The 14,876-nt window shown below is 34.5% G+C and overlaps 1 protein-coding gene across 1 annotated transcript in view; it reads right to left on the bottom strand.

The window, feature by feature from the left end:
• pmfbp1 (polyamine modulated factor 1 binding protein 1) overlaps positions 1-14,876 on the bottom strand; it is a 210,144-nt gene that overhangs the window by 44,974 nt on the left and 150,294 nt on the right. The window contains exons 9-12 of the mRNA XM_073835679.1: positions 14,159-14,305; positions 10,726-10,893; positions 2,297-2,527; positions 227-457 (exon numbers count right to left, since the gene is read on the bottom strand). Of these exons, the coding sequence (XP_073691780.1) occupies positions 227-457; positions 2,297-2,527; positions 10,726-10,893; positions 14,159-14,305 (777 nt within the window). The remainder of the gene's footprint in view (positions 1-226; positions 458-2,296; positions 2,528-10,725; positions 10,894-14,158; positions 14,306-14,876) is intronic.

The following is a 14,876-nucleotide window of genomic DNA, read 5'->3' as shown; positions in this document are numbered from 1 at the left end:
TGATAATATTGTTTGAGAATATCGATAATAAAGATGTTTTCATTGAAGACCTTGTTCATCATCGACCTAATCAGATTCCTTTAATTCCCTTTGAGTTTAGTGATTCTTAATGGTTAGGAGTAGAGGTAGGGTTAGGGCTCAGTTTGTTTGACAGGAATGATCAAGGTGTTTGATCCCATTGGGGTCACAATGTTAGTTAGCGGTCGTTAGTTTCGGGTCGGGTTACCTGACGGCGATGGGTAGCAGCGGTGTCTCTGAGAGTGCTGATGAGCAGCTCACACTCCTGGCCGTGTTTACGGCTGTGCTCCAGCTCTCCCAGCGTGTCTCGGAGCTGCTGGCTCAGTGTGGTGAGGGCATCGTCTCCACTCTCCAGCTGGGCGCAGTGTACCTGCAGATCCCCCTGCAGAGATACAACCTGAGCCCTCAGACGGAGGACCTGTTCTTCTCTCTGTGCCACCTGAGGAGACACAAACAACATCAGCCAAAAGCATATCAGCACCACCACTGATGTCTACTCTTTTAAGAGAAAGTTCACCCAGAAATGAAAATTCTGTCAGTAATTACTCACTCTCATGCTGGCTGAAACTATTTTAGCGATGTCCTTACTACATTTCTGTTCCTTGAACTTGTCAGTTGTATTGCTGTCTATGGAGGGTCAAAAAGCTCTCAGATTTCATAAAAAAAAATATCTTAATTTTATCTTTAAATTTAGGTTCCAAAGATGAATTAAGGTATTACGGGTTTGGAATGTCATGAGGGTAAGTAATTATTGACAAAATTTTTATTTTTGGGTAAACTATCCCCTTAAAATACATCTTTATATTTTCAGTTTAGCTAAGGGTATCCATTTTTATAAACTAAATACATGACTGTTTTGTATTTGCTGCACTGTTAAAAAAAAATTGGTGAAATTCTGTGAATGTCAGTTTATGTTTTTCACTACAATTATACAATGATTGTACAATGTTCTTTTTAGCTTTCAAAAATTGTATTTTTTAAAATATTTGACTGTGTATTCTTCACATGTATTTAATTAAAAACAACAATAAAACATTCTAAAGGCTAAAGTGGACTCCAACATGTTAACATAAGTTATATTGTTTTTTCATGAAATACAAATTATAAATGTATAGCACGATATAAACGTAAAGGAACATCAGAAGGAATGAAAAAAAAAATTATAGCCTAATTTAACAAAACTAATGTCTCACTGTAATCGAAAAAAGGATGCTTACATTGTCTGTCACGCCACATTAAAGAGCGTGAAAAACACATTATTGTAATAGACATATTGTTTGTAATAGACATATTTAATTGCTACAAATTAATTATCGTAATTTTGACTTTATTCTCGAAACATTTCGACTTTATTCTAAAAAACATTTCGACTTTATTCTAAAAAACATTTAAACTTTATTCTAAAAAACATTTCGACTTTATTCTCAAAACATTTCGACTTTATTCTTGAAACATTGACTTTATTCTCGAAACATTTCGACTTTATTCTTGAAACATTTCGACTTTATTCTCAAAACATTTCGACTTTATTCTCAAAACATTTAAACTTTATTCTAAAAAACATTTCGACTTTATTCTAAAAAACATTTAAACTTTATTCTAAAAAACATTTCGACTTTATTCTCAAAACATTTCGACTTTATTCTTGAAACATTGACTTTATTCTCGAAACATTTCGACTTTATTCTTGAAACATTTCGACTTTATTCTCAAAACATTTCGACTTTATTCTCAAAACATTTCAACTTTATTCTTGAAACATTTTGACTTAATTCTCCAAACATTTAGAATTTATTCTCCAAATATTTAGACTTTATTCTCCAAATGTTTAGACTTTATTCTTGTAATTTCAGTTTAATTCTCTAAATATTACGACTTTAATCTCGTAATCTTAGATTTTTGTATTTTTTAACGTGGCACTAAAACACCATTGTAGATCTATTTAATGCTGAATAACAATATGAATTTCTAAAAAAAAAAAAAAAAGTCTAATTTCTTGCACACTGGAAGGTATTGATTTTGAGTAGAAGTACAACTACATAGCACTTTACTGGGATACACTTTCCAAATATTTATTTTTCAATGCTATGGCTGATTATTAAAAAGATGGTAAATATTTTCCTGAACAACTTTTAACAGAAAAAATATACTCTGTTGCAAATTTGGAAAGAATACGGATAAATATTACATGAAATATACTCAAATCCAGTGCACTATGCATCCCTAGTTGCAATGCAGGCTAATTCTAAAGGTAACCAATATTACTTTAAGTACTAACCTGACTGTGGGCCTCTTTCAGGTCCTCCTCGCGGCTATGCAGTGTGTTTTCTAGTTGTGCGATCTTGCTGAGGCAGGCCTGGTACTTGTGTTTGCAGAGCTCGAGGGATTCGCTAAGAGGTTGCAGTCGGGCCTCTGCGTCTGTGGCCAGTTTCTCAGCCTCCAGTAGACCTGCCTTCAGCTCAATCAACTCTGCATCCTGACTGCAGAGAGCTGCCGCCCTGCAGGAGGCCTGACACACACAAACACTTATATTTAGAAACAGAAGTTGTGATATAGTAAAAAGTGAAGTCTGCTGAGCTGTCTCACCTCGTCCTCAGTGTCTCTCTGCTGTCTGTGGGCCGTCTCCAGCTCTCGGCACAGACTCTCCAGGTTACCTCTGTGCTGCTGCAGCTCTTCCTTAAGGGCCTGCACCTCCTTCACCCGGCTCTCCTTCTGTTCCTGCGCCTCCTGCTGCCAGCACTGCACCTCCTCACGCAGATCACACAGCTCCTCCTTTTGGACTTCACACTGACACACAACAAACAACAAAACAGTGATAAACAAAATGTTTCAACACCTAGTTTGCTTGATAATGTGAAAACAAGCTATCAAGCATATTCTGATAGCTTTTTTGGACACCATAAGTGTAAACAAAAACCATATAACCTGGTTTTCCATATTTAGTCATTTTCCTGTTCTTGTTTAGTTTGATTATGATTACGTTCACCTGTGCTTGTAATTATCCCCTGTATATTAGTTTCTGTCTGTTTCTTTGTTCCTCATCTGGTCTACTATGTTACTAGTTGTTGGATTCCTCCAGCGTTTTCATTGATTAAAGACTTTTCAAGAGTACTTCTTGCCTCCTGTGTTCTCCTTGCAGCAACTACGTAAACTTTGACAGAATACAGACTTATATTGTTAGTAAAGATTTCTATTTTGAACATGTGCTGCTCTTTTAAAAGTTTTATTCATTAAAGAACCCTGAAAAAACTATCACAGGTACCAAAAAAAAGATAATTTAAGCAACACAACTTTTTCCCTTAAACTTTTTCATAATAAATTAGCAAAATAGACAAATTGTTATTTTATTTGCAATAATATTCCATAATATTACCTTTTTCCTTATTTTTGATAAAAAAAATGGAACTTTGATAAGCATAAGAGACTTTGTATATTTAAAAAAAAAAAAAAAAAAAAAATTTGAATAAAAACTATAGACATAATAAAATAAATAAATGCATTTAGGCATTAAAACATTATAATGTGCAGTATGAAAATGGTTATTTATTTTCTGAAGATTACATTTCACAAATTATCGATGATCGCCAAGGTGAGTTAAATGTATGTATTATGCTGAAAACAGCTGAGTAGATGAATAGGAAGTTTAGAAGAAAAGCATTTATCTGAAATAGAAATCTTCTGTATGTCTTTATCATCACTTTAAATTTAAAGCATCCTTGCTAAATGAAATTCTAATTTTAATTTCTTTCTTTCTTTAACAAAAAAAAAAAAAAAAAAAAAAAAATATATATATATATATATATATATATATATTTAATGTTATAGTGTATAATGTTACAAAAGCTTTTTATTTCAGATAAATGCTGGTCTTTGGATCTTTGGATTCCTGAAAAAAAAATTCTGTTTTAAATATTGGTAATAATAATAATAATAATAATAATAATAATAATAATAATTGTTAATTTATTTTATTATTTAATAAAATTCAGCTTATTAATGTAAATAAATTACATTTTTAAATATATTCAAATAAAAACAGTTATTTTAAATAGTAAAAATATTTCAAAATTTTACTGTTTTTACTGTACTTTGGATCAAATAAATGCAGGCTTGGTGAGCAGAAGAGACTTCATTAAAAAAGCATTTAAAATCGTACTGTTCAAAATCTTTTAACTTGTAGTGTATACTGATAAGTTCATCATTATAATTGGTGGGTTTTCACTGCAAATTCAAAAAATAATGCCACAAACATCATTGCTATATGCTTTAAGAAGCTGTAAAAATCAGAAACAAGGTCGCACAAAATCCTGGTGGGGCTCGGTGACATGCAAAGCTTGATGCTTTGGCTTCTTTTGAAACTTATTTTCAAATTTACAAACTTGACCAAATATACAAACTTGCCAAATGTTGTTGGTAAGTTACTTCTAATTTCTTGTATAAGAGCACACTTAAACAATAACTACCTGTGTACTCAAATCACAGATGTGCTGATATTCAGTACAGCAGCACTCTTAATTAGTACACTTCAAATGCGGCTCATTTACCCAGAATTTAGAGTCAGAAGCATCCTATTATTACCCTATATTTACAGACTTAGATCTGCAGTCACACACTGGCATATATAATGAATGCTAGTGATTCTCAGACAGAAATCGGCGAAGCCTGTTTGCTCCCTGAAGCGTGTCTGTGGTGCCTCACTGATAGCAGCTCTACATTAGATTATTAGACTCCAGAGAGAGCCGATCCCAGATTGGATAATATTATTTTTTCCCCTGGCTGATGATGCATTACAAAAATAAGGAGCACTGTAACAGATGTCTTGCAGGGTGAAAATAATAAATCACACAGACTAGTGCACGCACACACATGCGGTATATTAGTTCTGTGAGTTAACTTGCGTGATTTATTGGGCCTGGTAAAGGCTCTGGATGGAGTCTCCTCAGTGCACCTTACTTCCCTTGCAAGCATCATTAAGACTACAGCGCTAATTGTGTTTTTTTAAAAGAGTGGAACCTGATAATGACTCCATTAGTGATTCACCTACGCTTCTGTTTCCTTGGAATCGAGCCGGAAGGAGCGGCACGGACATGCATGTGGGAAAACCGCTGACAGATGAATGGGATAAATGAAGCAAGCAAGCAGAGGAAACAAGAGAATATGAATGTTCCTTAAGTTGGTGTAAACTAGTAAAAGGTGGTGAAGGCAAGGCGAGGCTTGACAACCACAAGAAAAATGTGGACATTTGATACTTTGAGGCTGTCTGATTGGCCAACTAAATTGATTTACACTGCAGCTGTGGCACAGAAAAAATCACATTGATGCAGACTTTTCAAATGAGTCGCAGACATGGGATATAGATGCATAAACAGGACTCAAAATTGCAGAAACAGTATAGTTTAAAAGGTGATTCTTATTTATTATTAACTTAGCTTATACTTTAGGATCAGTTTGAACATAATTCCAAATATATGCGCTTAATCATGATAAATAAATAAATAAACAATACCGATGCATAAACAGGAATCAAAATAGTAGACATCTAAAAAGATTATCTATTATAACCATAGCTTAAAATATACTCAGGATCAAACTGAACAATATTCTAAATAAATGAGAATTATCATAAATAATAAGTAAAAAAAATCACACAATATTCAATGAAAAATAAATACAAAATAAAAATAAATAATATAATATTCTTCTTCTTCTTCTTCTTGCTTTTCTTATATATTAAGAGAAACAACAACAATAATGATTATGATGATCATGATGATAATAATAAAAATAATACAATATTTTAATATTACTATTGGTATTTAAAGACTTCATGAACAACAACAATATTAACAACAACAACAATAATAATAATAATACATTGTTATAATTACTATAATTACTATAATTAATTACTATTAGTCTATATGCCTATAAATGTATTCATATAATAATAATAATGCATTATAATTATTATTATTATTATATAAAGAGCCTACTTTCATGAATAATAAAAATAATAAAAATAATAATAATAATGTTATAATACTAATAATACTACATTAATAATACTAATAATGCATTATTATTTTTATTATTATTATTATTGTTGTTATATAAAGAGCCTGCTTTTCAAGAATAATAATATTAATATTAATAGTAATAATTATTATTCTAATTATATTTAATTATTAATGACTTATACAACATTAACAAAATTACAAAAAATTGTTATTACTATTATTATATAAATATAATAGTCTACTTTTCATGAATAATAATAACAACAAGAACAACAACAATAATAATATACTAATAATATCATTAATAACACTAATTATCCATTATAATAATTATTATTGTTGTTGTTGTTATAAAAATGTCTATTTTTTAATGTATAATAATAATGTACTTGTTATCATTATTAGTATTATATTTAATTGTTATTAATAGTTCATACAACAATAATAATATGAATAATGTGCCATTATTATTATTATTATTATTATTATTACAATTATTTTTATATAAGTCTACATTTATGAATAATAATAATAAAAATAATACATTCATCGATGTGATTATTATTATTAATGTAATAATATTATTATACAGTATTATATTATATTATTTTAAAAAGTACTCTTCATGTTTGACTACAGATTTCTCTATTTCTGTATAGTTGACTTTAGAAAAGCTTAAAAATGTAGATATTAATAGGAGTTTTGCAAAATCAGATGAAGACTCTATTTGTATCAGTAGCCTAATAAAATGTTTTATTTTAATCTGGGGTGACATGTTCACATGAGACACTATTCCCCACTAATACTAATGACTATATCTCTGTACTTCCTCGTTTGGACACCTTTTCCCACAGAATAAATCAACAACAGCTGACTATAAATGCTGCATCAAAGTAATCAGTAACTTAAAACTTTCACATGATATAGCACCCACACCTCTAGGTATCAGTATAAGCCCAAAATGACATAAGGGCCAAAGCAACATAAACAAAAAATGACTGAGCACCGCTTGTTGAGTCTTTGAAAGGAGTTGACAGCAATGTGTCGCGTGGCGGCGTTGTAGCATGAATCAGTGCTAAGCTCAGTCTAATTTTCTAAGTCCCTATTTCAGTGGCAAACTCATCACACAGACAACAGCCTGTGGCTATTTCAGATGAGACTCAGACAGACAGAGAGAGAGAGAGAGAGAAGAGGGTAGACACTTTTTATGGAGCTCTCTCGTTCTTTTCCGCCGCTGATTAATTTCGTACTAGATCGGTTGGCCAGCAGCGTTATTAGCATAAAATTTCCATGGATCAGGCCCTGCAATAAAACCCTGTCATCAAGTCACTTGTCAAACACACAATTTCAAATCTCATTTAGTTTCTAATATCATTTTCATACCAGGCGGAGGGGTGCGGAGAGAGGTGGGGTGGGGGGTGATCGGGGGGTGGAAGGGTAGAAGAGAGACAGGAAAGTGTTATGTAAAGGATAAACAGAGTCATCGATCAAAATTAAAAAAGGGCTGAGCTGAGCTTCATGATTAAAAATTCTATGGATCAGCATCAAGTGTTTATCAGGTGAAGCAGACAGCAGGAGGTTGAGATGCAATGGATCTTCTGGAGGACCTCAAGTGCTACACAAGCAGTCAGCATTTGCTATAACAATAATCTACTACAATAATCTAATGCCACCACAAAAGAAAATACACTTTCACATTTTGTAAATAAAATCAGTCACTATAAAGTATGCTCGTATATTCATTCTAGCTGATGAATGATAAAAACATTGACCAGATATTGATCAGAATTCACCCGACTTTATGAGTTTTGAGTCCACTTTGAGGTCCATCTACAAACTTAAATGTTGCAAAACAAAACAAAATAAAAACAATACAAAAATATAGCTGCAAGCAGCAATTTCGGGGGCCAAGCACTAGGCAAGCAAGGCAACAAGCATCAGAGCAACTGAAGCATTGAGTAACTGAAGCCATTTAAATATGATTTTATACAAAATGTCCAAAAATCATAAAAACAACCAATAGTAATATGATTTAATGGGTCATCACTTTTTACCAATAGGTCGGACCAACGGTCAAGGAGTTTGAAAAATCAAAATCATGCTTATTATAACACTGAGTTTGGTCTCAATACACCAAACCGTTGCGGAGATATAGCCTCACATTAATTTTTGTTTTTCATTTTTCGTAGAATTCGTTCGCATGTTATTTGAGAACGGTTTGACTAATCAACTTGATCTTTTTTCCAGCATGGTCTGAAGATGATCTGAGCCGAATTTTAGTGAAAATCAGACAAACCGTCTTGGACGAGTTCGTAAAAATTAGGTTTTTCGAAAAATTTAAAATAGCGAAATTTTGGACAAGTGGTGGCGCTACAGAGTTTAAGTTAGAGACTCATAATTTGCTGTGGTTAATGTTGAGACTATCCCCTATCTGTGTGCCAAATTTCATAACTTTCCCACAAGCGGTTCTATGGGCTGCCACTGACTCAAGAGCAGAAGAAACAGAAGAAGAATAAGAATGCCAATGGATACAATAGGTGCCTTTGCACCTCCGGTGCTTGGCCCCTAAAAACAAAAACAACAAAATACAAAATATAGCTGCAAGTAGCAGTTAAGGTGTCAAGCACAACAGAGGCAAAACGAGGAGCTAAGTATGGCATGGAGCATCAGAAAAACTGCAACAAAGAGTAACTGAAGCCACTTTAGGATAATTTTAGTCAAAATGGCTAAAAAAAATCATAAATATATCCACTAATAATATGATTTAATTATCACTTTTGACCAATATGTGGCACTGTTATCAAATTGATGTGGTGTATGAGGTGACAATGGCACACACAAAGTTTGGTCAATATGTCAAAGCTTTGCAGAGATACAGCCTCAGACATAGTCTGGCATCATGTCTCAACTTTGTTGCGTTGCTATGCAAAAACTGTTTCATCTATCAACACCAAATCCAAAACTTTTTGTCAGCACAGTCTGAAGATGATCTTGGTGTCAATATGTCAAAGATTTGTAGAGATACAGCCTCAGACGCAGTTTGGCATGTTTCCAGCAAAAAAGGTGGCACTGCCCCAAACTTTTTTGAGTACTGTTAGAGCATGGTGCCAAAAACACATACCAAGTTTCGTAATGATACACCATTGCGTTCATAAAATATAGCATTTTACGACAAAATTCAAAATGGCTGACACCCAAAACTCTGCATGCTACAGCGAATCTAAAGAGACCAGTTTAGTGATTTTTGGTCAAACCATTCAGAATTTATAAGTAAAAATAGCCATTTTTCATATATTTCAGATGTTTTTCATATCTCTTGACCACTAGGTGGCGCTGAGCCAAAACTGTGCAGGTAACCTCAGATAATGGTTTTAATAACACACATCAAGTTTGGTCTCAATACGCCAAACCGTTGCAGAGATATGGCCTCGCATTCATTTTTGCATGCTCTTCGCTATATTTGTTGGTGTGTTATTCGAGAATGATTTGACTAATCAACCTGAATTCCATAAGTTTTTGCTAGCATGGTCTGAAGATGGTCTGAGCCAATTTTGGTTAAAATAATCTGCTGTCTAGGACAAGTTCGAAAAAGTATTTATTTTTTTTTACTTTTAAAAAATAGCGAAAAAACTTGACCTTATGAATTTAATTTTTGTGTCCATTTGGCATGAGGAAATTTTTTTTTCCATCTAAACCTTAAGGTTCAAAACTTATTAGCATAAACAGGAGTAAAACTTTGGACAGGTGGTGGCGCTACAGAGACTCCAAACTTGCTATAGTTAATGAAAATGCTGTCTTTTACCAGTGTGCCAAATTACACAACTTTCCCGCAAGTGGTTCTATTGGCTTCCATAGACTCGAGAGAGCGGAAGAAACAGAAACAGAAGAATAATAACAACAGGAACATCAATAGATACAATAGGTGCCTTCGTATCTTCGGTGCTTGGCTTCTAAAACCAGAACAAAAACAATACAAAAAAACAAAACAAACAAAAACATATTGTATTGTTTTGTTTTATGTATTTAGGACCTATTCTGTGGGAAACTGCGACTAATAAATAGAACACAACTGTTTATTGGAACTTCCACTGACTCATAAAGTGGCTTCCACAACAACAGACTTTTAGATGCTGTGATAAAGTATGCTAAACTTCATTTTCATACCACACACACACACACACACACACACACACACACACACACACACACACGCACGCACGTACGCACATAGACACCTAAAACCAGGCTGAAGGCACAGGCACTAATTATGAAAAATAACACTGGTTTGGAGAGAGTAGAGTGGGGGGGCTGTTTCATTTTAATAAGGACAGAGAATCAATGCAATTTAATCAATCTTCCCTAATTAAAAAAATCTATATTGTGAAACAATCAAGGTGCATAAACAAGATTAAAATAAATGAAGGAACTCTGCCACGAGCAAGGGAGGGCCTAATTAAAGGGAGTTAATTGGAATTCCATGCCTATGTGTGGATTGTCGATGCAGCAGACAGGAAATATTACACGTAAGTGCGCTCACCGGAGACCTCACAAACACCCTTCAGCTAAACACACACAAGCGCAGCACCACAACACCACCAAACTCATGCTTACTCCGTATCCTTTGCAGGTCTCAATACCCAGTCTGGCCAATTTGTGATTTTTAGTGTGTTTGCACCTTGTGTGTGTTTACCTGTTTGTAAAGGAAGTCTGTCTCTCGCTGGAGCTGTGTCGTGTTGTATTTGTTCTTCTCAATCACCTCCTCTTTATTTTTCAGGATCTCCTGAAGTCTGCTCATCTCCTTCTGTAGGGCCACAACCTCCTCTTCCCTAGACGTGACCTGCTGCATCTGCTCTGCCAGCTAAACACACCACAGTCAAACAAATGGCAGAATTAATTGTATATAATAAATATAATATAATGTGCACTTGGATGGTTTAAATGAAGAACACAAATTTTAAGGAATGGGTCACCATACTTGGCCACGCGTCACTTCACTTTCACTTTTTACATGCTTTTTGTTTAAGTCTCATATGCTCACCAAAACTGCATTTATTTGATTAAAAAAAAAATATTAAATCTGTTATATTACGACAACACTTTTTTGCAGCTAAATTTCAGCATCATGATAAAACCGTATACTGAGATAAAAGCTTTAGCAATTATTGCAACATGAGAATTTGATACCATCACGTGTCTAAATGCTTCCACTTTCCAATAATACGACTTACAGTTGGCCATGGAATATCTACTAGATGAGATGAGATTTCATGAACTGAGTTTTTGTAAAGGAAACATCCTATCACAATACCACACTTGAATTTACTCTTCAGAAAAACTTTTGTTTTTTTTCCCACAAATGTTTTTAAATGCAGACCGCATGGCTTGGTGCTTGATTTTTTACACCTATGGCAATGGGTCTAATTGAAACACCTGAATTCAGTTATTAAAAGACGTGTTCCAATACTTCTGTCCATATAGTGTGTATATTTGGGTAACAGAGAAGAAAAGGAATGGGCCGAAAAAGCAGGAAATTCAGGGAATTCAGCATGAAGCACGGCTGTGGCACAGAGACACAAGGAGCAGTGGATATATAAGGTCTATCAAATGCATCCGTCTTTCATTAAATGTCTCTCTATAATACTGCACCATCACCCTTGCAAAGCTTTTTCAGAAGGAGTACTCTCTTTTTCTTTCTCTCTGTGTCTGTCTCTCCCGTCTCCTCGGCCGTCTGCTTGGATTAAAATGACATCTCCCCTTGAGTCTTAGGAAATGCCACATGAAGCAGTTCCTAACAAACCTGATGTGCAAGAAGGAGGGAGAGCGGATTGAGGTGTGGTGGGGGAGGAATGGATGTGCCCTTCAGCAAAAATGAATTTTCCAATTGCAGTTAGTTCTGCCATGAATAAATAAACAAATGAATAATTGAGAGGGCAACATAAATAAATAACATCACAAACATTTCACAGGCACTCATAAGTTCGGAAGATAACTGGGGCTGAATGCTAATGATAAAAACAGTACATGGAGCAGAATCCAATGCATTATTCACTGCTCGCTCGCTCTGAAAAAAGTCAAAATAAATTAATAAATATGAAAAAGAAAATCTCTCAAAGAACTCAAAACATCCAGTCAGCACTGAAGTGACAGGTTTGTCCCATTTATAACATACAAGGACACTCTGCCAAACAAATAACTGACCAGTCAGAGATGTATAAATAAACCAGAACAGCTTCTACTTCAATTGACAGGTTATGCAAAAGTTTGTCTGCGAGCAGGAGACGGGCCGGGCGTCAGGTCCATCTTTATTCCTCTGAGTTTTTGAGTTAGAGTGGATGGACTGGACAGCCCGCGTCCTTGATCCTGCCCGCATTCGGGCCCGCAGGGGCCTTTAGATGCAATCTCCTAGTCTAAGAGTTATATATGTACATCTTAATACTAAAATAAACAAGTAAATGTTGATATGATCAAGCTAAAATGAAACAGTATAAGAATGGCTTCTGTTTCTACCACAGATATGTAATGGAGGCCAAGCTGCAAAACCCTTAAAGGGCACCTATTATGCAAAATTTGAACATGTTTGAACATAAATGTGTGTTGGCAGTGTATGTACAAGATACATCACATGTACCATGTACGGCAGTAACAAGCCATTCGAAAAACTCTGATATCTCCCTCAATGTTTGACTAAGGTAAAAAAAAACTTTGGATGGGGTATTTACATGGGCTTCGGACTGCATAGCAATGATGTCAAATCTACTCCGAACCATCCCTTTTACTATTTAACAGGTTTTTACTGTAGCAGTTTTTACAATCTTTTACTGTTAAATTACGGTATTTAAATGTAAATTTAAGTTAAAACTGTTAAAACCTAAATCACAGCTGCCGTTTTTTACCGTATATTTTACAGATTTTTTTAACAGTGTATTTCAGTCTTTCCACTTGCTCAGTTTTTAACAACTAAAGAAGTCCTAAAGGTGACACTTTTTTTGGATAGAAATGAATTAACATGAACAAAAGTTGCAGTAAAATCCTTTACACTGTTACAAACAATTTCTATTTAAAATAAATGCTACTTAATTGTCTATTAAAAAAATCCAGAAAAATTGATAAAAAATGATTGTATTTTTGTTTCCACAAACATTTTAAAGCACCACAACTGTTTTCAACACTGATAATAATACAAACCCCTTTCTTGAGCAGTACAGTAAATCAGCATATTAGAATGATTTCTAAAGGATCATATGATACTGAAGACTGGAGTAACAATGCTGAAAGTTCAGCTTTGTCACAGGAATAAAGTTCTTTTAATTGTAATAATAATTCATAAAAACAACTTTGGTGAGCATAAGAGATTTGACAAAAAAAAAAAAAATCAGACCCCAAACTTTTCAGTGATGAGGTATGTGTAAATTTTACAGATACAATCAAACCAAAAATTATTCAGACAACTGCAACATTTCTCACATTATCGCAGTTTATTCACTATAGTTTAGTAAATGGTACTAAAATATGTCAAGAACTCAGAGTTAAACTGTGTCAGAATAATAGAAAGGTATGTAATGGATTAGGTTGAATAGCTGTCAACTGTTAAATTTAAGTACACAAATTAGATAACCCAGTTTAGGTCAGCCATTTACCAAGCAATGCTTCATTTTATTCAGTCTGTGGAGTAAAAAGGTTTTTAATTGCATTAGCAATTAAAAACACTTAGTCAGTTTAAAGTTTCTAAATAATTTTTGGTCCAAAATATCTATTAATTTTACTGGTACTCCACTGTATGAAGATTTTTTGGGGGTATAATATGTCACAGTTCACTTGATTTTGTTGTCCTCACCCACTAGTAAAAAATACAAAAAAATATATATGGTGTCTGAATAATACTTTTTGATTTGACTGTATTTATGACCTTTAACAACTATCAAAATGTGAGCAGACTAAATGATTGACAGGCGTTCCTCACCTCCTCTTGTGCAGCGGTCAGACTCTCCTGAGCGGCCTGCAGGTCTGTCATCAGTCTCAGTATGGTCACATCTCTACTGGACACCTACCACACACACACAGCTTTTACTCTCCATGATCCCTTATCAGACACTGTTTTACTCAAGCATGTGGTGTGAATGTACCTCGTCCTGCTCTGCAAGCCGCCTGCAGTCTTTCTGCTGGATGTCACAGTTCAGCTCAGCTACTCTGGAGTCCAGGAGATCCCTCTGATGCTCTGCTTCATGTAGCTTGTGTTGCAGCCTGGAGACTGTGGATTGCTCTTCCACTAGCTGTCCAACACAGAGATGCAAGATTTCTCATTATAAGTCAAGTTGCATCATGCCGGTCAGTGAATGTGTTTTTAGATGGAGCCTGGAGAGGGTGTAGCAGGTGGTGTATTGATGCAGATCAGTCTTAAGCTTAGTTCATCTCTGATCTAGACTTGCTTGCTGCTTTTCTTACACAGCACATTACACTGCACTAGTTTATTCCAATTGAGCAGCAGACTACTGGATAAACAATCAATAAAACTGGAGCAAAGCTGATAAAAGCAAAACATGAAAAGGCAGGGTTGTAGCAACAATTACATTTGAACAATTTCAAAGCACTGTCTTGCATTGAAAATGGCCTAAACTTTTTGTTTTAACAGGAATACATAAACACAGGAATGAAAACACCTGTCAAGCTTTATCAAGGTGTTATTAACACCTTAGCTGCTGTCAGCCTCAGCATTGGTAAAGTGGTTAACAGCTATGGTTAGCATCTATTTACCACTGTCTGCCTTGCAGAAAATCAGGTACAACTACTGGGCGACCATCGTGCATTTGATATTCATAAGCCAAGATGATTAGCTGCCCCTCT

The sequence above is a fragment of the Garra rufa genome, chromosome 3, assembly GCF_049309525.1.
Source record: "Garra rufa chromosome 3, GarRuf1.0, whole genome shotgun sequence".
NCBI lineage: Eukaryota > Metazoa > Chordata > Actinopteri > Cypriniformes > Cyprinidae > Garra > Garra rufa.
This window is presented reverse-complemented; position numbering and strand designations above follow the sequence as displayed.